Source organism: Vulpes vulpes, chromosome 2, assembly GCF_048418805.1.
Source record: "Vulpes vulpes isolate BD-2025 chromosome 2, VulVul3, whole genome shotgun sequence".
In the NCBI taxonomy this organism is placed as follows: domain Eukaryota; kingdom Metazoa; phylum Chordata; class Mammalia; order Carnivora; family Canidae; genus Vulpes; species Vulpes vulpes.
The window spans coordinates 37,319,754-37,343,426 of NC_132781.1; the positions used below are offsets into that span (position 1 = coordinate 37,319,754).

A 23,673-nucleotide genomic window follows, 5' to 3' on the forward strand; every position below is an offset into this window, starting at 1 on the left:
AGGCACCTCCTTTGCTTTGTTTTTTTTAAGATCAGGCTTTGCAGCAAGTCAAAGACAATGCTGGAGCCAGGGAAGATGGCAGGAATGAAGAGGGGAAAAAAAGGTATCTGAAGGATTTCTAATACTTTTCTTTAAAATTACATATAGTTGTTCAGATACTAAAAGAACAATAAGCAGTGTGAGCAGAATGGATTGGATAGATCTGACCAGTTCTTTTCTGTCAAGTTTCCTTTTGGATCAATGGTTGTACAACGATTGGTCAAAGCCAGAGCCAGTCTATGACCAAGGGACGGTTTCTTCCTGGTCTGCACGGAAGTCAAACACATGATGCTATTTCCACTGGCATCATATTTTAAATCAGGCTTCTCCAAAGTATCTTCCCTTCAATAACAGTTCATAGTATAAGTATTCCCCCAGAAAAAAAGATTCCATGCCTAACAATCAATAAAGGTAAGAAAGTTTCTAGACTCTAGGTCTCCTCAGAGTCTTTAATATGCTAACATACGTCATGACTCTCCAAGAGGAAGCATGCACCTGGTGTTTCTCAAACTTATTTGTTAATAATTTGAAGTCAGGGGCAGCCCAGGTGGCTCAGCGGTTTAGCGCTGCCTTCAGCCCAGGGCCTGATCCCAGAGACCCAGGATCGAGTTCCGTGTCGGGCTCCCTGCATGAAGCCTGTTTCTCCCTCTGCCTGTGTCTCTGCCTCTCTCTCTGTGTATGTCTCTCATGAATAAATAAATAAAATCTTAAAAATAAATAAATAAATAAATAACTTGAAGTCAGGGTGCCATAGAACACACTTTGGGAAACCCTGCTGTAGCCACACTTAGCTGGATAACCAGTATGTCAGTATCCCTGGATTGAAGGGATGGATTTCAGGTCCATGTGCTTGCCCACCTGCTCAAATGAGCTTCTGGTGGTGTTACCTGTTGCACTCCTCCACTAAGGCCTCCCTCTCTTCCTTGCTGGGGTTCTTTTGCCGGTCGTAGGCCTGGTACAAGATTTGCTGGGATGCGGGCCCCCATTTGAACCGGTTGCGACGCATCTTCTTGTTGGCGGGCTCAGAGCAGGCGTCATCGGACTGCCCAGGCCCCTGGCTCTGTTGACTGAACTCTGGAAAGAGAAACAGCAGCTGATCCTGACTGCTTTTGTCTGTCATATTTCCAGAACTCTGGACTGTCTGGTTGAATTCTGAAAAGAGAAAGGAGTAGATTTGATAGGGTCTGTAGCCTTCACTTGGCAGACAGACAGACAGAGAGACAAAAACACCGTTATTCCCCTCCCCTAAGTTTTGCCATCGGCAGTTGTTGTATGTGTGTGTGAGTACAGAGGGGGAAAGCCCACCACAGGCCCCCTCACTGCCCACCTCAGTTTGCTCCACCAAAGCCAACCCTTTTCTCTGTTTGAAGGAGCTCAAATGTGGCCAACCATTGTTTTAGTGGCAACGTGTTTTCGTTGGCTCACTGGCCCTCAGACATGAAGCAACCCTCTGGAATCCTGAACTCTTGCATTTTGGTGTCCAAGGGGATGAGCTCAACCATGTCTTGGGTCTAGAGGTAAAGGCTCAAAGGTAAATTTTCACTTAGACAAAATATTTAGAGACTAAAATAGGCTCTCCCCACTTCCCCTCTCTCCTCATGTATCCTAGGTATCTACATTATGATGTTATGCTCTTAGAAACACCCAAGACCCAAAACCTGTTCACTATTACTTTGAAATAAATATAAGTGAAGTTTTATAATAGAAAGAAAAGAAGCTCTCTGGTTTCAGATAACTTCAAAGGCAATGGTGTGTGTGTGTGTGTGTGTGTATGTGTGTCCAGGAGGTTCATTTATGAGGGGAACAGCTGGTGAGGGAAAGGTCTTACAGATTTGCCTACACTTCTGAAAGATGGCAAATGCAGAAGACTGCAAACACAGGACCTTTCTAGCAATGGCATTTCATGAGTTGGACAAAAATAAATGTAGGTGAAGTGCTGCTCCCTGTCCTTCCAATTCCCAGGATCCAGGTATATAGTGACCCTCAATATATTTTTTGTTGAATGAATGGAAGAAAGGTGGCAGTTCACCCTGTGGGGATACCCTAGCTCATATGGTTTAAATGAGATCTGATATTTACTTGTGGGATAAGAGAACTTTGTTATTGTCTTCCTTGTATCTACACAAAGCAGGGTTTGGAGTCATTAGTTCCATTTTACAGATGAATAAGCATAGAGGCCAACCACCTTGCTGAGCAAGGACACATAGCAGCTTCATTTCCTAACTCCTGGTTCCTATCTTCTGGACCTTGATGTTTTTCTTTCTTGGTTCTTGGAGTTACTCCTATAGGTCTCAGAGGCAACTTGATCCAAAATTCTCCAAGGTTCAAAGTTGGGCCACTATTTAATGCTGGAATCCCCTCTATGACACCCTACCACAGGGACCTCCAGTGATGGGGAACTTACTACCAATCTTAAGATCCATTTCCACTTTGGTCCATCCTCAAACAGTGGGCCTCTAACCAGCCTGGACTCAGGACTCAGTTACAGGCGGTGCTGGGCTTTGTGTGAACTGGTTGCTGATGGGCCAAATTCTAAGCAGTCTCCTTGATGGATGGACTATGTCACTGGGGCCTTCGATTTGGATGATTCTCAGGCCACTTACGGCTCTGTGTTCACTGATTCCCAACAACTGTTTTAGATATCCTGAGACAGTCTCTGCTAGATCTATTGGCAGGAAGCCACTGCTTCAGTTGGCTAATGGAGGACCCCAGCCGTGTCACCTAACTGCCCCCTCTCGCAGCTTCCCTGCCTGTGGGATGGGACCGGATGAAAACCTAGTACGCATTCAGTAGTCTTTCAGAACATCTACTTTTAGTCAGGATGATGATGGGGACCCAAATTCCTGGGGAGGCCATGTTTTTCAAAGTGCTTTCACACCTCTTATGTCATTTGGTCTCCATGGCCACCAGCTCCTACAGTTATCTTAGGGACAGTAAGAGGGAGAGAAAGAAACTCCCTGCTCAGAGGAGGTCTGTCTCAGGGTCTTCCCTCCTCCCTGTGGCATCACCCTGAGTAAGAGCCAAAGCTTTATGGATAATCCCAAGGACCCAGGACCCACATGAGGCTCTGTAATGACAATGAACCTATACCGAGGGGAGGTATCATACAAGGTCCTCTGACTGTATCCTTCCATCTAATTCTCACACCCTCTCCATGCAAGAAGTATTGTCTTCTCCATCTTATAGCTGATTGAGGTTCACACTGGTTACGTGACTTGCCCAAAGTCACATGGATATGGGGCACAGGCCAGGACATGGGCCCAGCCTACAGACACTGAGGCTACTTATCAGCAACCTATGCATCACTTCTTGCTAAAAACCAAAGCCAAACAATATATCCACAAAACCTTAAAAGTCTGACTTGGGTGAAGGTAATAATACTGACTAAAAACAAACAAACAAACAAAAAACTGACTCAAGTTCTGTCTGTGGTGGGTGTGAGGCTCAATCACGGCTGCCTGGAGTGCAGGGCTGCCTCTGTCTGCTGGCCGCCCTCCGACGAGGCAGCCTGCACGATGTTCAGGACCCAGCATATAGAGGGATAGGCCAGGATGACTTGACTGTAGGTGCCTGGAAATATCCGGGTTCTGCCCACTTCAGGGTCCTAGCCCCTCAAGTTTTAAAGAACTAGAATTCGTCTCATCCTCCAGCCAGCACCACCTCTCCTCACCTTCTAGATTAACAGAGGGAAGCAGGGAGACAGAAAACATTTGCTGCCTAAAAAAATTAACTTGGAGAAGCTGGTTTCAGCAACCTCTTTATAGGCTCGGGAGCCAGCTTGGACAAGCAGATTCTCTATGTGTAGATGGGCCAACGAATATTATCACTGATATCATTTTTAGTTTTTCGAGAAAATTTTAAAATTTCTCCTCTTTTAAAATTCTCCCCCCTTTCTCCTACACATTCCATCTCACTTGCTAATTTTTATCCCATGCTTGAGTGTCTTGTATTCATCCTTCAAGAATTGGTTCCAATGTTCCCTCCTCTAAGAAGCCCTCTGTGATCTCTTCAGGCCATTTAGCAATTCCTCTGCTGCCTCTTGTGTACATCTTTATAACAGCTCTTAGAAAGTAGCTGTCATTATTTACTCAAACATGTCATCTCCCCCATTAGGTGGTAAGTACTTGTAGGAAAAGCCTGTGCATCTCACAGCTCAGAATAGTGTTTGGCACCTAATAGGTGTTCAAATAATATTTACAGAATGAAGGAAGATTTCTTAAGGTTTATGTCTTGTATGGCTTTAAAATGATAATGGTAATTTTAAAAATCTCTTGCAGGGACTGTCATATATTTTTGTAAACTATCTCTTCTCAAGCATCTTGAGAAACTGTCTGGGACGTGTATCTTTTTCTATGGCTTCTAGCTGGTCTTTCCTGTATTCCTCTCCTTTCTAAGAGAATTTCCACTGAACACAGGGAAGCAGCTCAAACTGGAGATGCCACACGAGGCTTGGAATGGAGTGAGGGCAGGCCCATGTTCTCTGGCTTTTGGAGACTGTGGCTTCTGAGAATGTTCTCAGACCTTCCAGGAATTACAGAGAGTTGCTTCATGTCAGAAACACAAATTCTTAGGAATCCGGCCACCTTGGATGGTGAATCAACCCAGAGTTTAAAGGGGGCCCTCTTCTCCTATGCAGCAAAGAGCTGAGGCTTTGCTTCTAATCTGTAGATTCATTTAATGCACTAACGAACAGCCACCACATGAGATGGATGTCCAAAAACCTTCCTTCCACTGTGAAGGCCTTTCTGGCCCATGGACACTCAAATACTCAATCACTTCAGAGCAGTGTATGGCAGAAAACAGGAATGACTTTTTAAAGCAGCCCTCCAGTGAGAGGGGAAAAAAATCCAACCCAGAAAGTGGTGGAAATTAATATCTTGACAAAGACAAGAGGATCCCACGACCCAGGGGATAGTATATGAAATGAGTGGAAGCTCATCTAAAATCTTCCTGGGAGAAGGGTCAGATCAAAAGAATTACAGGATAATGTTGAAGTATAATTTCCTAAAATAAAACCAACACATCACTCAAATGCAGCTCAAACTTCCCTACACTTCAACACAAAAATCTCTTGCTATTACTGAGTGGAAGAAATTTTGGGACAAAATGGAAATTTGGGGATGGAAGTGGGAATGACAATTATTAATTGGTCAGAATTGCAAATGCAGACTCTTCTACTGGGTCCTGACTTAGCCAGAGCAGCTTCATCATCAGGATCATTGGCTGAAGTCTCAAAACTACTGATTTTGATCAATGTGAGCAATCACTTTAAATTGCTTCAGGATGCAAGTACACCCTCCACCCCAGTAACAGGGTTGAGTTCTCAATATATCTCCATATACAAATATCTTCTATTTTGTACACTCTGCAGAGGGGAGGAAAAGAACAGTAAGAGTGATCAATGGGTATTGATTGCTACAAAATGTCTTCCTTGGAAACTCGGATCTGCAGTCATATCAAGGGGAGCTGCTTGGCTTACTTTGGGGACAATATTCCACTGTTCCCCGCTTGGCTTCAAAGAGAAGGATATTAGAAGCAGACACCAGAAAATTCAAGATACACCGCAGACTCTAAAGGACTTGTCAAGGCAGCTGGATGGGTAGTAAGGGACCATGGGAGAACAAAATGATAGACGTCAACCCATAGTACAATAACTATGATAACCAAATCCACCTGCCAGCTTCCTTATATTTGCCAAGTGCTACGCAGGCGTTCTTGATGAAGAGGAAACTGAGGCGTCCCACAGGTTGCAGAGTTAGGGCAAAGGTCACTCTGGGTTGAGGTCAAGGGGGGATTAAAGCACTTACGTCGGAGAATCTCTCGTTGCTTTCGGACGTACCAGGTGTAGAGGGCTGCGCGCTTCTGGGTCTTCATGGGGGTGCCCTTGTTGAGATGCTGAGAGAGGTGGGACTGGTTGAGACCTGTGACATCGACCACTTCCCTCTGGGGGATGTTGTGTTGCTGCATGTAGCCCTTGATCATTTTGGCAGCCCTCCAGGGGTCCTCACTAGACAGATAAGCAGATGGTTAGGATTCTGGTGGAAGAGGCTTGGGGAGAAATATTCTCTTTTTAGGGCTTTTACCTAAACTTTGTGCAAAACTCTGATCTTCACCTATTTCTCCAGCTGTCCAAGCTACATCCTTGGGAGAGACGTGAGGCCAAAACAGAACCTAAATAAAAGGGAGATGAAAGCTCCTATACAGTACGCTCTGTCCTTCTCATCTGAGATCAGGAGGGTAAAGGTGATGATGACTTCCCATCTTCAGGGATGGGAAAGCACTACCAACACTCTCATTAAGAAGGAAAGCTCCTGTTTTATTTTGCTTTCCTTCATTTTTCTGGCAAGTGAGGGACTTGAAGGCAAGAGGCCTTCTGGAAAGTAGAGATGCCATTACCTTGGGGCTGGGCTAGCTGATCCTACAATGACAGGGGGCAGCATCAGTTCTGAATCCTACTCTCTTCCACATTAGTTCCCTTTTGAGTGGGTGTCTTGGTTTCTTGTCTTATAAAATTGGAGTGAAACATTTGTGTCCATCTCCTGAGAAGCAAGGAGGATTTCTCAGCCAAATGTTAAACAGTTTTTAGAGTTTCAGAAAAGTTTTAAGGAATACAATGATGTTCCTCCCGGAGTGAAGAGTTGCTCCAGTGAGGTGAGGCAAGTTAAAAAAACAAGATAAAAAAGCCTCCACAGCCCCACCTCCCAGATAAAACATAATGGAAATGAGTAATTTCAATTTCTGAATAAGATATATTAACCATCCCAAATGCCATGGTTTCCTATATTCTGACCTTACCATATCAGGGAAGAAATGTATGTGGAAGACAATGTTTCTCATAAATTTCAAGTGTGGGGTAGGAACTTGCTTATACTTTATATTTCTCAGAAACACAGGTATGCAAAAAGCTTCTTTACAGCAATGTACTAAGGCCTTTGAATTTTATTTATTTAAAATGTTTTCAAGTTTGCCAATATCTTTTCTTGCTTATTAAATAGGTGATTTAAAAGTGAGAGATGTAACTTAAAATGAGAAATTTTTAAAAATGAGGCATAGCATAGAACAAAAGCATTAATACAATACAACCACATATTATAATTGTTTAATACAGCTATATATTTAACTTTTAAAAAAGACCCAGCACCTCTTTACTATATGCTAATGTATATAACAGCCTGATGATAGAAAATGAAAAAAAATAAAGGGAAAAATTAGTTTCATATGGAACAATAAAGAATGTGTAAAGGAAAGGACAAGACAGATATACTGTTGCAAATGAAATTGTCATTTCTAAATAGTATCTGTCATATGGCAAATAAAATTGATTTTTGTTTAATGAATTTTAAAATTCAGTAAACATTTTGTAGGCATTTGAATAACTGTGGTTATTTTAACAAGTCTTTGATAATAAATTCGTGAGATCACAGGCTTTGGTAGAGATGTTTTCCGGAAAGACAAACTTTTAAGATTAATTATATATATATGTGAATACATTTCTCAAATATGTATAAAGATACATCCAAGTAATGAAACATAATGAACTAACGAAGATAAAAAATGAGAAAACGCAATCCAGTTTCACACACGGAAAATATCCACGTAGTGCACACATCTGTAGGAACATCAGCGATGGTTTTAAAGCTTACTTCTGGTGAATATTTCCATAGATATTTTTAGGGTGGAAAAATACTTTCAACAGATACAAACAATAGCTTCGAAAGTTAAAAAAAAAAAAAAGTGTTTGGATTTTCAAAGTTAATACCGGTTTAACAAATTCTTTGACTTCTTCTTTTGTTTAAATTTCTTTACTGTGTTCATTTCATGTGTCTAAGAAACCTAACAAAATAGTATAGTGCTCTAAGAGTGGATGGTTCTGTGGAAAGAATAATTAGCTTCACAACTGGGAAGGTAAAGGGCGGGGGGAACACCCAGGGAAACCCTACAAACTCGCAAGCCTTTCAGCCCGCATTTAATGACAAGAGTCGGGGTAAGATGGCGTAGTTACACCTTTGCGGCTCTCTGACCACAGAATTCACCTGTATGCACCCGGAAGACCCCAGAGAGCTGGTTCCGTTTGTTCATTTGAAAATACAGATTATACTGAGAGGCTGCCCACGCGGACAAATCACACGGATCCCGAGGAATGCGAGCGGCCAGCGCCCTCCGAGCGCAGGTGTCAAACGCCCGACCCCGGTGCCAGGAGTGGGCCCAGCGCGCTCCTTTTCAGTGACTTCGCCGCCCTGGCGCAGGAGAGCCCTGGACCCCCGCACAGCTGGCCCAGCCTTCCTTCCAGCACCCTCAGCTCGGGCTTCCTTCCAGCACCCTCAGCTCGGGCTTCCTTCCAGCACCCTCAGCTCGGGCTTCCTTCCTTTCCAGACGCCCGGGCGCACCCGCCTGGGGGCCAGCGAGCAGGCTGCTCCCACTCGCAGCCCCGGGCCACCGGGCAGCTCGCAGTCCCCGACCTTCCCTTCTAGGACGTAGACTAGTGTCCAGGCAGTCCGAAAGGAGACTTCTGTTCTTTTCTTTCCGCTTTAGGGGAATGAGGTGGGCCAGAAAGGGGAGTGCTCAGGAGTAGGCGCTCATGGGGCCGACCGTGCAGTGACCTGGGCACCGCTAGCAATTTCTTGAAAAATTACTTTTAATAAAGTCTGAGCACTCCCGAAGTGGGGAGGTGGGGGAGGGAAGGCGGCATCCGCCTGGCAAAGAGGGGGGAAAACCCTGGGTGCGTCCCGCGTCTCTACCGCTCCGCTCCATCGGGGTGAGGGGCTCGGGCCCTGGCCTCCCTCCCGGCCCCACTGGAGCCAGGTGCTGGGCGGAGGGCACGGGCGCGAGGCCCGAGGCTCAGGCGGGGCCTGCAGGTGTGCACGACCCGGGGCGGCCCGGGAGCTCGGGCTAGGCGCCAGGGGGTCTGGCGGGGAGCGCCCCGGGGCCCCGCAGCAGCCGGCGCGCGCGCGGGCAGCGGCGAGCAGACCCACGTCGGCTTTTGGACTTCCTTCCCTCTAAGCTGCGTTTACAACTTCACCAATGAATAACCTGCCTCTCTTTTCAACCTAATCACGACTCTTTGTGTATCTTTCTGTTGATGATTTATAGAAATAAATTAATAACACCCTAACTCCACGTGCTGCCGTTTATGTTACATCTCTGCTGCGTCCCGCCCGGCGCGGGGCGCGGGGCGCGGGGTGCGGGGCGCGGAGGGGCCCCTGGGTCCTGCCTCGCGCGGCGCGGAGCCTCCCAGGACCCGCGCTGGAAGGCGGGCGCCGGCGGCCAGGTGGATGGGCCTGGCCCCGCGGGCTTCCCGTGGCAGGCGGCGGGGGCTCGGTTGGACCGCCCGGCCCTGCTCAGCCTCCAGGCCGCCCTCCCTGGAGCCCCAGGCGCCCCGCGGCCGACCCCGGCCTTCCTGTGCCCGCACCCCGGCGGGGGAGAGGCCGCCGCCGCGCGGGGAAGGTGAGAGAAGAACCTCAAAGCTCCGAACAGCAAAATACTTTGGGGCGGGGGTGGGGGGTAGGATAATCCAGAAATCCCCGATTGTCTTTGCTAGAGAGTAAGCCTCTGGGTCCCCGGATGGCAACTTCAAATGCAAGGTCACATCCCGCCCCACACTGCGGCTGCGGCCGTACGACCGGGGCGGCCTGAGTCGGGGCGCCCCTTGAGGCTCCCAGGCCCCCCTGAAACCTCGGCGCTCAGGTGTCCGAGGCCTCGCGAGGGACTCGGTCCCAAAGTGACCGGGAGCGACGCGTGGTCTAAGGAAACCGCTCGGCTCCCTGGATAATCAGTAACCAGCTGTCAAAGCCCTAGGCCGGTCGGTGAGGCCCAGCGAAGGATCCCGAGCCGCCCGCCGGCCAGAGCTCCCCCAGGACGCCGCGTCCTCGGCGGCCACATCTGGAAACGCCCTCCTTTCTCAGACCGCCACCAAATCCGAGGCGAGGCGGTCTTAGCCGAATTTGCCCCCGGCTTGCTTGGAAACGCGATCCGTTTGCCCCGTGCGGGTCCACCGCGGCCCTGCAACACTCAAACACTTTCTTTTGCAAACCTAAATCCGCTCTGGGGATTCCGGGTAGTCCTGGGGCCTTGCAGGGGCGCTGCAGACCCGAGTGCCCGCCAGGAGGGCTCGCCCCCGCCCCCGCCCCCGGGACCCCGGCCCCAGAACCCTCCAGTCGGTCCGCAGACAACAGCAGGACGCTGCGCCCAAGGCCGGCCCGCGTTTCCCCGGACGCGAGAGGCTGCGCGCGGGAGACGCGCTCCTCCTGGGCCCTGCGCGGCCCGCGGCCCGCGCCCCGAATCCCGGGGCACGGCCTGGGGGTCACCGCACCCACTCCACCTGCTCGCGCGCGCACACCTTCCGCCAAGGGCGCCGCCGCTCGGGTTCTCCCAGGCCCGGAGGGCCCTTCGGGTCCCGGGCGCTGGCCTGGGCAGGGGTAGATGGAGCTTCGGGATTCAGGGCCCTCCGACTGCGATATTGGGAGGGTCCAGGTGTTGGGAGAGAAGCGGAGCGCCCCCCGGGGGACTCTCCCGGTGGGAAACAGGGCCGGCCGCCGCGGAGCTACGGCACAGGGCCGGTTCCAGGGCCTGGGGCGCGCGCTCCCCAGCCTGGTCCGCACCTACCTGAGCATCCGGTCCACCTCCGCCCGCTGCTCCGCCGCCTCCTCGGTGTTGAGCGCCTGCAGCTCCTTGAGGATGGGAGGGGTGTCATAGTCGTCTCCGTCCTCGGAACCCTCGTCCCCAGACAAGCGGCCCTTGGCGTGGCCGTTGGTGAGAGTATGGAAGACTGGCTTGGTGTCGGGGTCGGCCCCGTTCCCGGGGGACAGGGGCAGCGTCTCCAGCTTCACCCCGAAACTCGGGGATGGCAGCAACTCCTCTAAGGCCTGGACCAACACCTCTTTGGTGACCCCGGAGCTCAGCAGGGCGCTCAGGAGTTCTTGCTGGAGCGACGTGAGCTTGGACACCATTTTCCAAGGACAGAAGAAAAAGGGGGTGAGGGGGGTGGGTGAGTGCGAGAGAGGAGGGTGGAGGGGAGTTGCACGAGCGAACCCCAAGTCCAGGAACCCCTCCACCCTTCAGCCTCCAGACACCTGTTACTCCCCGGGGTCCCGGAGTCTCCTCCGAGAGGAGTCAGAAAACTTCTAACTTGCCATGATCGCCACCATTAGGCCATATAAGATATGCAAATTAGTGGGGAGGGCCCGGCTTTCGGCAAGATGCAAATGGTCGTGGGGAGGGGGGAAAAGCGAGAGAGGGAGAGCGTGAGGGGCAGACGTGGAGAGCTGGAGACCCGGGCCGGGAGCGGGGCTTGCCAGGGTCCATGGTACTCACGCTGGGGGGCTGAAGATCTTCTTGTACTGATTCTGTTTATCAGCCAAACTTTAGCTGACCTTTGGACTTGGTAAGCAAGTAGCTCGCAGCCTAGTGCGGGAGGCTCCGGGGCTTTTCCACCCGCCGCGAGTCCACTTTTAGTCTGTAGAGAAGAAACTGCACTTCGGGGGTGCAGGTGAGAGCTGGAGGACGTTGGGGTGCCCCGGGAAGAAGGAGATAGAGGAGGATGAGAAGGGTAGAGGCTTTTTCTGACGCATCCCAGCCGACGCAGGTGGTGGGCAGGGAGAGCCAGCCAGGCGAGGAGAAGCTGACCCCTGGGGAATGGGCGCGGAGACTCAGGGGGAGCGGGGGTGTCAGGCGGGGTGAGTGTGGATCGCTGCGACCCCCTTTAGTTCCATCCGGGCTACTGTTCTGCAGACCCCAGGCCCTCACCAGACGAATCTGGAGGTTTGGATTTGCAGAACTGCTGGCCCCTAGAGCGTAGGCGAGCGAGAAAAGGCCTGGAGAACCTTTGGGAGGAGGCGTCCACTAATTTATGGTCAGGGGAGTAGCCAACGTTGAGCTCCCCCAGCAGCCGGGGCTGCACTGGCACCTGGCCGGCCGGGCCGCGGGGGAGCTGGCCGCCTGGGCCGCGCTCTCCTGCTTAAACCCAGAATATCAAAGCGCCTCCGCCTTCCCGGCAAAACTACTGTTGCCGGGCCTCCCTGCGAACAAGTGAAAGCAGAGCGCGGCCTGCAGCTGGCTGGCTGGAGCCGCGTGTCGCCGGCCCACTGCCTTCTGGCTTATTCGCAGCTCCAGGACGCGGCGGCTCCCGGGGCCAAGGACGGCGCCCAGCGACGCGAGGTCACCGCAGCAGTGGCGGGGGGAGCGGGCGCCCACGAAGCCGCTGAGGGAACGGAGGTGGTTGTGTTTTTGTTTTTGTTTTTGTTTTATTTTGTTTTTACCACCTTGGCCCGAGTCAGGAAGGAAGTCAGAACCTTTCAGCTCCCTGGGAGTTTCACCTGCATCTCCTCGGGGCGCGGTGGGGGAAGAGGAGGCCTCCCTGGACCTACAGGCTGGCCCTGACCCGCAGAAGAACAGGGCAAGGGACTTTTCAGTATCCACCTTTCACAGACCCATAGGTCCTGGAGCAGAGGACCCCCCGACCCTCTCTAAGCCTCAGTTTTCTCATCCGTGAAATACTAATGCCAACAGTGCAGGGGGAGGGATGTTGTATACATCCATCCAGACCACCTGTGAAACCCTTGGTTTAATAATTGGTGTTCATGCTTTTCAGTCTAGGAAGGGGAGGAAGCCAGTTCCCAGGGGGAAAATCTACCCACCCCCACCCCCTGGGGCTCGGCTTCTCAGAATCCCGGATCCAGAGCTGGGCTTGGAGGGACTGGGAGATTAGGGACAAAAATTCAGAATCAGCAGGAATTTGCAAAGGAGCTTCTAATCAAATTCTACCATTCCCACCTTTAAAAGACAATTAGGAGGAAGTTGGGGCTAGTTCTGGGAAAAGAGGAATTTCAGCGAGAGGGAGGAAAGGTCAGCAGTTCTCATGCACTTGGTTCTGGATCAAATCTAGGTGTGTGTGAGCTGAAGCTCCAGGTGTGGCTGATCCAAGTTTGGCTGCTAAGGAGTGAGGCTGCCTCTTTTATTTCTACTTTATTTTTTGAGATTTTATTTATTTGTGAGACACACAGAGGCAGAGACATAGGCAGAGGGAGAAGCAGGCTCGCCGCGGGGATCCTGATGCAGGACTATCCCAGCACTACAGAATCTTGACCTGAGCCAAAGGCAGATGCTTAACCACTGAGCCACCCAGGCATCCTGAGGCTGCCTCTTTTAAAGGCTGGGTCTGCTGTGCTTTCCTGGGATATGTGCTGGGAGCCAGAAGGAAGGGGTTGATTGTGTGCAGGGAGCCTTGAGGGAGGTTTAAGTTATCTCAGGCTCTTTCCTTGAGAAAGAGGAAATAAGTTCATGGAAATGAGGACCCTTCATTTCATCCTATTGTCGTTTAGTTTGTTGTGACATAAGGCAGATCCTTGTCCCTCACAATTCTGCCCAATGGGAGAACATTCTCTGCCTACCAAGCTCCCCTCAACCGGGATAATGAAGTGTTCAGAGTAAATACCCCTGGAGAACAATCTCTTTTTCTCTGTCTCTTACTTGCTCTCAAGATAGAAGCAGTCAAGTGTGATGAAGATCAGTTTCTGTGTTTAGCTGGGAAAACCCATTAAAAAACCAGCAATCACTTCCCTTGCAACAGCAAAGCTTTGATTTGTAGTTCCAGCTACTGAGTGCCAAGTCTGACTCAAGCTTCCTTATCTCTCAAAATTCAGGTGTTAGCAAGCCTATGCTTTCCCCTCTACCCCAATCCAACAATGTGAACCTATAAGAAGTTTTACTTTAATAGGGAAACGTTCCATGAGTGTCCAGGTACATATTTCAGCTTATCTGACTATATCCAGCAACGTCCTATAATGCTCCTGCTCAGACCTACCTTGAATGTGCTGCCTGGTATAATATGGGTGCTCACTAAGTAACGGCAACTATAGGTCTGAGAGCAGATCCAATACCTACCTCCCCATATGGACGTTTAAAAAGAAAAGTATCTCAGCAGACAGTCATTCAGGATGTGGGTCATAAATGCTAATTAAATGAATTCTCTCCTCTCCTCAAACGCTTTGGTTAAAATTCTCCCAAATAGGGAAATGAGTACAGTTGAAATACTCTGGGTTTATGCTCCCCTCCCCTCCCCGCACCCCCCCCCCCACCCGGGATAAAATGGTGATGAACTGATATAGTTGCCTCCGTTTAAAGGTGGGAAAATAAAACAGAGGACACTTTGAGGGGACACCTGGGTAGCTCAGTGTTTGAGTGGCTGCTTTTGGCTCAGGCCATGATCCCAGGGTCCTGGGATCTAGTCCTACATCAGGCTCCCCGCAGAGAGCCTGCTTCTCCCTCTGCCTATGTCTCTGCCTCTCTCTCTGTCTCTCATGAATAAAAAAAAAAAAAAAAAGGCCCTTTGAGGCAGTGGTTCACAGCTCCTTGAATAAGTGAGGGGCTGGGGTGAGGCTCAGGACTTGTGAGCAGGGCTTTAGGATGGAAGGGAAGTCTCCAACTTTTAGTGTTTGGGAGATGGGAAGCTGAAATCTGGGCTTCTAGGAGGAGGCAGAAGCAAAGGATGCACAGAAGAGAAATAGATGGTAGATGCTGAAATCAAACAGATCTAAATGTGAGTCTCAGATCTGCTGAACCAGCACTGGGATTTGGGCACTTTACATAATCATTCTGACCCTCAGTTTTCTTATGTGAAAAATGATAACAATACACCCTGCTGGGTTTTGTGTGAGGATTAAATGAGTAAGTAACTGCAGGTTTCCGAGGATGACCAGCTCGCTCATGTTTAGAAAGAAGCAGCACACCATGAAAACAGGCAAAGAAGTCAGGCAGCTGATCTCTTTGGGATCTTTCATTCCCAGCTTGTTTTTTAAAGAGTTACTGATTTTAAAGAGGTTATATTAAGTTCTTCTACTCAAATGATGCACCTGCAGGTCAAATCCCAAGATTTGCTGGGCGAAGTGCAGGCCCTGGTGTAAGATCATTTAAAATTCAGTTGGCTTATTACTCTATGAAGACCTTCTGAGCACTATCTTGGAAATTCCACAGAATGGCAAACGTGGTTCCAGTGGACTCAACTCTCCTGTAACTTCATAGCATAAGTGATATTCTTTTCCCGCTCTTGGGCACACCATCTTCCCCCCACTTCCCACATGCTGCTTTGCTTACAGCAGCGAGAGCCTGGTCCTCTCCACCCTGTGCCATTCCACTCTCTAAGGCTCACCCATTGAACTGGCAGTCTCTAGAAGGCCTTAAAATGAAATCACATCTAGAGTAAAACATAAGTACTGTTCTATCCTGGTCTTGAGTGTGGGGGCCTTACTGTTAGCACTGTCACAGCCTAGAGAACATTCTAGACTGTAGGATTAGAGCCTAAGATCCTAGTTCTGGATACAATACTCCTTTCTGGAGGACTCTTCACCTTCCTAACAGCTTTAGTGAGCACCCTTCTCTGGGCTTATGATTCTGCCTTTGAGAAATAGCCAGTTAGCACCCTCACCCCATAAAATGTGAGGGAATAGATGAAACACAACTGGCAAACTGTTTATAATCTCTGACACTAAATGATGACATATATGGGGTATTGTACTCTTCTATTTGTATGTTTGAAATTTCCCATAATAATTTTTTTTCTAAGGTCTCAAAAAGTTCAATGAAAGTCTAATCTTGGAATCATGTCTAAATTCTAAGTTCTTACGATGCTCTGCCATAGTGGAATGAAGAAGATTATCAGACTATTCCATGTGGGCTTCACTGCACCCAACCAGGAGGAAATAGCACATTTCCCACTGGACCCCAATAAATTTTATGCTAAAAAATGGACATTGAGATGCTACTTATTAATTCAAAGAAAATAAAATGCCTCCACAAAATGAGAAGATTTCTCTTCAATAATCTCATGAATTCTCTTATTCATAAAAGCATTTCTTAAGAGAAAAAAAAAAAAAAGACCAGTTAGTACATATGACCATTTGAATTCCCTAGCTCTTTGACTTGACATTTTTAATGGTTCCATACTACCAGGGTGTCCATTTCCAGGCCTTTGGGCAGGTGGCTTAAGAGCTCGGGCTAGACCTTTGTTCAGTGCTAAGCTATGGGACTTTTGAGCAGCCCTTGAAAAACTGCACCACAGACAGGAGTTTCCTTGAGGACAGGGACTATCTCATGTCTTCCTCCTCAATGCCAGGAGAAATGCCTGATACAAAGCATCTGTTCAATAAAATACCGATTGAATAAATGAACAAGTGATCATCTCTGGATGACACCAAGAAGGAGGATCTTTGTTTCCTTATGTGTACTGCTCAATTTTCCAAATTGTCAGCAATGAAGTTGTAGTTTAAAACTAAATACCAGGGATCCCTGGGTGGCGCAGTGGTTTGGCGCCTGCCTTTGGCCCAGGGCATGATCCTGGAGACCTGGGATCGAATCCCACGTCGGGCTCCCGGTGCATGGAGCCTGCTTCTCTCTCTGCCTGTGTCTCTGCCTCTCTCTCTCTGTGTGACTATCATAAATAAATAAATAAAAATTAAAAAAAAAAGAACTAAATACCAGGACAGCCCGGGTGGCTCAGTGGTTTAGTGTGGCCTTCAGCCCAGGGTGTGGTCCTGGAGACCTGGGATCGAGTCCCGTGTTGGGCTCCCTGCATGGAGTCTGCTTCTCCCTCTGCCTGTGTCTCTGCCTCTCTCTCTCTGTGTGTCTCTCATGAATAAATAAAATTTTATTTATTTTTTTTAAAGATTTATTAAATCTGGGAGCCTGACGTCAGGACTCCATCCCGGGACTCCTGGGCCAAAGGCAGGCACCAAACCACTGAGCCACCCAGGGATCCCCAATAAATAAAATTTTAAATAAAAATAAATAAAACTAAATGCCATTCCCAGACACAAAAGGATATAAGCACTGTGTGATTCCATTTATATGAAATTAAACAGAAGAAGCAATCTATGGTCATAGAGGGTAACACTGAGGTTGCTCTGGGGAATGCATTCACAGGGATAGACCATGAGGGGGCTTTCTGGGGTGCTAGGAAAGTTCTCTATCTTGACATGGGAATGGTGGTCACAGCATCAGGCCACACATCTAGGACTTGTGCATGTTGTAAGTTATAATCTAGTGAAAAGTAAAATAAATAACTGCAGAGTGTAACAAATAAACAATGGAAGTCTCACTGCTCCCCAACTCTTTACAATTGTTGTGTGGCCCTAGGGATTCTTTTCCATTCACCATGTAGAGTTTCTCACTGTTAAAATCTACAGATAGGTATCTTCCAGGGGCTGGCAAACTTTTTCTATAAAGGGCCAGACAGTAAATACTTTAGGCTTTGTGGCCTTATGGTCTCTGTCACAACTACTCAGATCTGCTGTTACAGATGAGACATAAATTACTATGAGTGGCTGTGTTCTGATGAAACTATTTATAAAAACAACTGGTTGGGAGCACCTGGGTGGCTCAGTGGTTGAGCATTTACCTTTGGTTCAGGGCATGATCCCGGGGCCCTGGGATCAAGTCCCGCATTGGACTCCCCACAGGAAGCCTGCTTCTCCCTCTGCCTGTGTCTGTGCCTTTGTTCTCTCATGTATAAATAAATAAAATACTTTTTAAAAAAACCCCACAAACTGGCTGGTTGGATTTGGCCTGTGAGCCACAGTTTGTCAACCCTTGGATAAAGCACTTACTTCTGCAAGTAGAAATCCAAAGATCTGAAGAGATCTTGTAATCATCCCGTGTCATATTTTCAGGTTGGGGAAGCAGATTCAGGAAGAGGAAATGACTTTCCCAAGAGATACAGTACATTGCACAGGAGAAATCATAGCATTGGAGCCAAACAGACCAGCTGCTCTCTGGGGTGGGGTGAGGGGGTAAGGGTAGGGGTATGGCATTGGGCAAGTTACTTAATTTCTTTGAGTCTTTATATTATCACTGTATATAGATGGTGATAATAATGGAATTTATACCTTATAGGGCTAATGGAAGAATTAAATTAGATGACACAGGAGAACACCTCATATGGGAGCTGGCACAAGCAGGGCTTACCAACAAGACGTACTTCCTCAGTCAGAGGACATGACTCATGGCCTTCCTGCCTCTTCTTTCCCTGCCCCCCCCCCCCCCCCCCAAATATGCGCAGCTTCTGGTGTGAGTTCCTTGACAAATCCTACCAAGTGTTTGCTACGTGTGAAGTCATCTGGAGAGAGCTGTGAGCTAATAACAAATGGATATGGGAAGATCTCATATCCTACCAGCCCTCAGCTTTCTTTCTAGAAATTCCTTTCAGCTCTGTGCTTTTATTTACCAAACATGCTATCAGATGATCTTCGCCAGGGAAACTCCTAAGGGTAGAGGAGATTTCTCTCATTTCAATTCAACAACACACACCCTTTTACAGGGTCATTTTTAGAAATAGGGTGTTTCCAGTACCTTGTAAAAGATTAAATTAAAAACTAGCAACCTAGTACGATATTAAACTAATAAATACTACACCTAAGCATGGAGAGCCTTCACCCCAGAGTAATAATCTATTCCTCCTCCTCCCACAGCCATGAAAAGTGATTGGCAGTGAGCCCAGCACCCAGCAGGTACTCCATAAATATTTGTTGGATAAACGATGTGGGCTAGGATATGGTATTTAGAAAGGAAAAAAAAAAAAAAAGAAGAGTAATAATCTTTACTAAAATTTCTTGGAATCTGTTTTCAGATTAATATTCAAGTAAGTGTTAGTGAAGTGCCTTGCTATGTTGTCCTCTTCGCTTCTCACAAACCTATGAGACAGGCAGCATCATCCCCACTTTAATGATGAACAAATGGACACTCTGGGAGGGAAGGATTGGCCCAGTGACCCACAAATAGTTAAGGAGCAGAACGTGGGACTTGAATGGCAGACTGCCTAATCCTACGTTAGGTGCCTCCATCCTGGCTCTTTCTGGCAGCTTCCAAGCCCCCTAGCCACCCAGACAGGGGGAGGGAACACACAGAAGCACCCTGACCAGTCTCGGCACAGAGAGAAATCTTGTGATTGTGTGTGTGAGAGAGACACAGGTCAGTCTTTCCTGTCCAAGGAGATCTCTGCCACGTGAAGAACTTTAATATTTGAACTTTATATTTGAACAGGGTTTTATGGTGTGCAAAGAGCTCTCTCCTTTCATTTGATCCAAACAATAGTCCCATAAAGCAGGCAAGGCAGGCGTTACTCTTTGCGTTTCACAGATGAGGAAGCTGAGGCTCAGAAAGGAAAAATGAGGCCCGAAGATGCCAGAAGCACCATCTCTTGACCCAGGTCTTCTGAATCCGGATGCCAGTGTTTCCTCCACAACACGGTGTTTGTATAATGACAAGATGAGCATGGAGTGGAGCCCGGTAGCAGGTACAAAACCCAGGAGTAAGACCCGGCTGGAGACTCCCATTTCCACTCCTGATGTCATGCTTGAGGGATGGAAAAGCTGAAAAGGTGCCGGGAAAAGCATCAGGCCAGTCTTGCTACCCACTTGGTCTTACCCTGTGCCTCCCTGCACCCCCACCACCTGGTCTCCTCTGCTCCCGTGGTGGGCCCCGTGCTTGCTTTGCCTGCTGTGTTTGGGCAGGAGTGCCATCCATGCAACGCACCTTGGGCATGAGAGTGATCACTGGGGCCCCACGCTAAGGGATGGTACCCTTTAATGCTCTGGTGACTGGACACTGTCCCGGCTCGTAGGCCTGGGGGTAAAGAGCGCTGCAGGGTTGCTGAGTCAATTTGGCAAACATTTACTGGGCACTCACTACATGCCAGGCTCTGCAGTGGGTGTCCTGCCGCTGAGAGGAGCAAGATTCAGTACCTGCTCTAAAGGAGTTGTTTATATAGTGGGAAATAGAGATGTGGAAACCCTCCCATTTCCAGTTAGAACGGAGCAGGCTTACTAATAGACACTGTGCTGACTGCTTTACAGAAAACTTCTCCTTTACACTTTGTAACAGCCCCGGGAGACAGTATTATCATTCCTACTTCTAGTGTTCTCAGCAGATGCTCCCAGAGGTTTAGCTGCAGAGAGCCTGTTGTTGCCCCTACCAAGCTGAAAATCAAAGCAGCACTGTCTGGCTTCCAGCACGGGTACTCGCCAAGGGGCAGACGCCGCAGGGGAATCCGCATGGACTTACAGTCAGGCTGATCTGGGTTCGAAATCTGTCTCTGCCACTTCCTAGGTGTGACCTTGGGTAAGGTGCCACTCTGACCTCAGTTTCCTCTTCTATAAAAAAGAAAACAGGGTAGGATTTAGCAGGAAAGAGAATATATGTAAACCGTCTGGCACAATTAATTAACAGAAGCGAGGGCTGATAATTTGGGGGAATTTAAGGGAACCGACAAAGTTCTATGGGGGCTCAAAACCCTGGAAGGACAAGTAGGATTTCGACAACAAGAAGTCAGAGAACATTTCAGGCAGAAAGAAGTGCTGAGCAAAGGCTTAAAGCCCAAACCAGATTTTGCAACTTCCCTGCAAACTTGTTTTAAAATTCCTGAGCCACAGGAAGCTTTCCTGATTTGTCCTATCCCTTCCAGTGATTCCCCGCTCCCCGCCCCCAACCTTCTGGGACCAGCTGAGGGCTCACTCCTTTAGGAAACCCCACTAACCTGGGAATGAATTCAGTGGGTCCCAATTGAGGCTGGTCTGGACGCCTAGGGGAGATCTGTCATTGTCTGGCAGGGCTGGCTTCGTGGATGGAATGTGCTTCGGGTTTAATGCTCTCTAGTCACTGTCCTAAAATTCTTAGTAATCTTAAAAATTTCTATTTGTAAGTGAGGACTGCTGGACCTGGAGCTTGCGTGCCTCCCGGGGCTTGGAGCCTCAGCTCACCAGATCCTGTCGCCTCCCTGACTTTCTGAGATGGAATTTTCGCTCTAGCTCCTGCACAACCCGATGTCCCGGCCCACCAGGCCTCTCTCCCCCAGTCCCACCAGGCAGCTGTTGCTGCCCTCTGTGCCTTTTGGGGACCTATGGGCACGAGGAGGTTGGGATAGGCTGCTGCAGCTCTATGGTATCTGGGAGCGGGGCGTGACACAGTGGCCACCCCTGACACAAGCTGGCAGTGCCATGGAGTATTAGGCAGACGCCTAGGATAGGCCTTCACCAACCCACATTGTTGTGGCACCTCTGGGGGTTGTCCATCTGCGATGACCTGGAGCAGCAGCATGGGGAAGGGCACATGGGTGGCTTGATTTCCATGCCCTGAGCTGGGGCACAGTGTTCTGGGCCAGTGGCTGCTCAGGGGGAAACTGACAGCTGGTGGGCTGAGTACATGTGTGCACACTAAGTCACAGAGCAGTCCCTACTAGCACCTCTGTTCCCCAGGGAATGTGATGTGAAGTAGCAAATAAAAATGGGGAGGGGAGGAAAGAGAATAGATCATTGAAGAATTGAAAATCTTTATATGTTAGTATTTTTATTTTTTAAAAAAAGATTTTATTTATTTATTCATGAGAGACACACAGAGAGAGGCAGAGACACAGGCCAAAGAGGGGGAAGCAGGCTCCCTGTGGGGAGCCCAGTGTGGGACTTGATCCCAGGACTCCAGGATCACCTGAACCAAAGGTAGATGCTCAACCACTGAGCCACCCAGGTGCCCTATTTTAGTATCTTTAATAACACTTCTTCCCCCTGCTTTTTGAACAAAGGTTCCCCCGTTTTCATTTTGCACCAAGCCCCACCATGTCAGTAGTCTAAAGAGGTTTTGTATTGTCACAGCTAGAGGCTGCTATAGCATCTGGAGGGTAGAGACCAGGATGCTGCCAAACACCCTGTAATGCATAGGACAGCCTCTTCAACAAAGAATTATCTGACCCCCAAAGTCAACAGTGCCAAGATTTGGAACCCTGGGCTATTTGCTGGTTCTTTCTGCTTCTGGTATCCTCTGTGCCTCTCAGCTCTTTGCCCATGTGGTTGAAATGACCTCAGCAGCTGTCTAGATGGGGCAGCAGGGGCTCCTCAGAGGGAGGGTTGCATTTTTATTTATCTTTGTGTTGCCAGGTCCTAAGGCCATGTCAGCACTTACTAGGTTGTCAGCACTCATGAACTGGGCTGACCATCGGAGTCAATGAACTTACTTTCTCTCATTTAACCTGCCATTTATGCGTTTGTTGGAAGCATGAAGGCACTTTTAGCTCTTCAGAGGCACTAAGTGATTCTGCTTCATCTCCTCTAAGTGGATCACAAGTATCTAAAGCTACAGGACTTTCTGGGGTTAGAAAGTTTCTCTGCCTTCCCAGCAGTTTGATGCCATGGACATAAATCCCAAAACCCTGAAATACAACCACAGAAAGCACTCAGCTGGTTTGACATTGCTAAGTATATCCTGTATACCTTTCCAGGCTGGACTGTATCTATTCCCCCCTCTTTTCTTTTTTTCTGTTGCAAAAAGTAAGCTGATTAATAATTGAAGGTTAGGCAGCCTGCCATGTTTGTCATAATTTTTCCTCTTAAATTTTTTTCATTTTTTTGTGAAGATAGAAAAAGGGCACTTAGCAAATCTGAATTTGTATAATAAAGCTTTCAACTGTTATAGAAATCATAGACAAGCAAGTGTACATGAAAAACATCAAAATATTATCCAGCTGAATAGTGACTGCTGCACTTTCACTAAGATGTATTTGAACAATCGGTGTGTAGGGGGTTTATGTTGTGGGTTTTTTTTTTATTGTTGTGTTGTTTTTTATTTTTGTGGAAGCATTTGCTATTTAGAACTGCCAAAGTATATGTTCAGCAGTGTGCCCAGGCTTAAAGGTGTAAATGGGACAAAATAAATTGTGAAAGGAAGTGTAGTTGACTGAAAACTACAGTTGTAATAAGTCTTCCACTTTTTATAGGATTTTTGAGCACACAATTATGCAAATATTTTAATGTTTATTAATGTTTACAGTGGAATTGTGAGTAAGTTTTCAATGGACTATCTTATCCCTCGACAAAAATATTTTGTCTTTTTTCTATGTAATTTCAGAGTTTTTATTTTGTTACAAAAAGACAAAAATGAAATATATAACAACAATGAAGTTATTTAACAAGATTTCTAAAGCTGAAAATTTTGTGTAAAATAAGGTATTATCTTGCAACTTAAATATATTTATTCAGACATTGGATGTTGTGTTTTTATGTATTTTTAAAAATATTTATAAAATTGAGAAAAAAGAAAAAAACAAAAACAAAAACTTTCTAACTCTTGCGGGCTGCTCAGTGGCGTTGAGAATGAGCCCAGCACGCGACTGGCCCTCCGGAAAGCGCTTGCTTACTAACTGATTCCACCTCTCTGCCTGTCCAAGGCCCGGACCACATTCACTTATTCATTCAGCAAGCGTCTATCAAGCGCTTACTCTACGTGAACTGCTGGGAGTTAAAAGATGTCAAAGGCATAGCTCCTACCTTTAAGGCGTTCAGACCGGCCAGGGAGTCAGAGAGTCTTCTAACTCAGTGTAATTACACAGCACAGTTTCTGTGAAATTAGCCTTCAGAAGACTGATAATGATACAACAGAAAAGAGAGCCGATCCATGACCCCATTTCTCAGGGAATGCCCTCAAGCTGTGTTGGGTCTCACTGGCATTAGTGGCACTTTGTTTGCCTGCCGGTACCTGTCTGTGTGGGGGCACATTTCTCCTACGGGGCGGGGTGGTGTGCAGCAGTGAGGAAAGCTGGGGAAGGCCTGGCCTCCCTGAGCTTTCACTCCAGCGAGCCTGGGAGACTGACAGCACAACCAACAA

General features: G+C 48.1%; 1 protein-coding gene and 1 long non-coding RNA gene across 8 annotated transcripts in view; one reads left to right on the plus strand and one right to left on the minus strand.

Moving 5' to 3' along the window:
• Positions 1 to 12,110, minus strand: part of HNF1B (HNF1 homeobox B) — a 56,007-nt gene extending 43,897 nt beyond the window's left edge. For 2 of the 7 annotated variants that reach the window (XM_025996249.2, XM_025996250.2), the window contains exons 1-3: positions 10,642 to 11,343; positions 5,847 to 6,046; positions 927 to 1,113 (exon numbers count right to left, since the gene is read on the minus strand). In XM_025996249.2, the coding sequence (XP_025852034.1) occupies positions 927 to 1,113; positions 5,847 to 6,046; positions 10,642 to 10,985 (731 nt within the window). In that variant the 5' untranslated portion in view covers positions 10,986 to 11,343. The other 5 variants (XM_072747685.1, XM_025996246.2, XM_025996248.2 and 2 more) reach the window with 5 other exon arrangements.
• Positions 11,285 to 23,053, plus strand: LOC140597796 (uncharacterized). Its single transcript, XR_011999736.1, has 2 exons — positions 11,285 to 11,419; positions 19,162 to 23,053. It is a non-coding gene; the product is annotated as an uncharacterized lncRNA (long non-coding RNA).
• Positions 23,054 to 23,673: the final 620 nt, after the last annotated feature.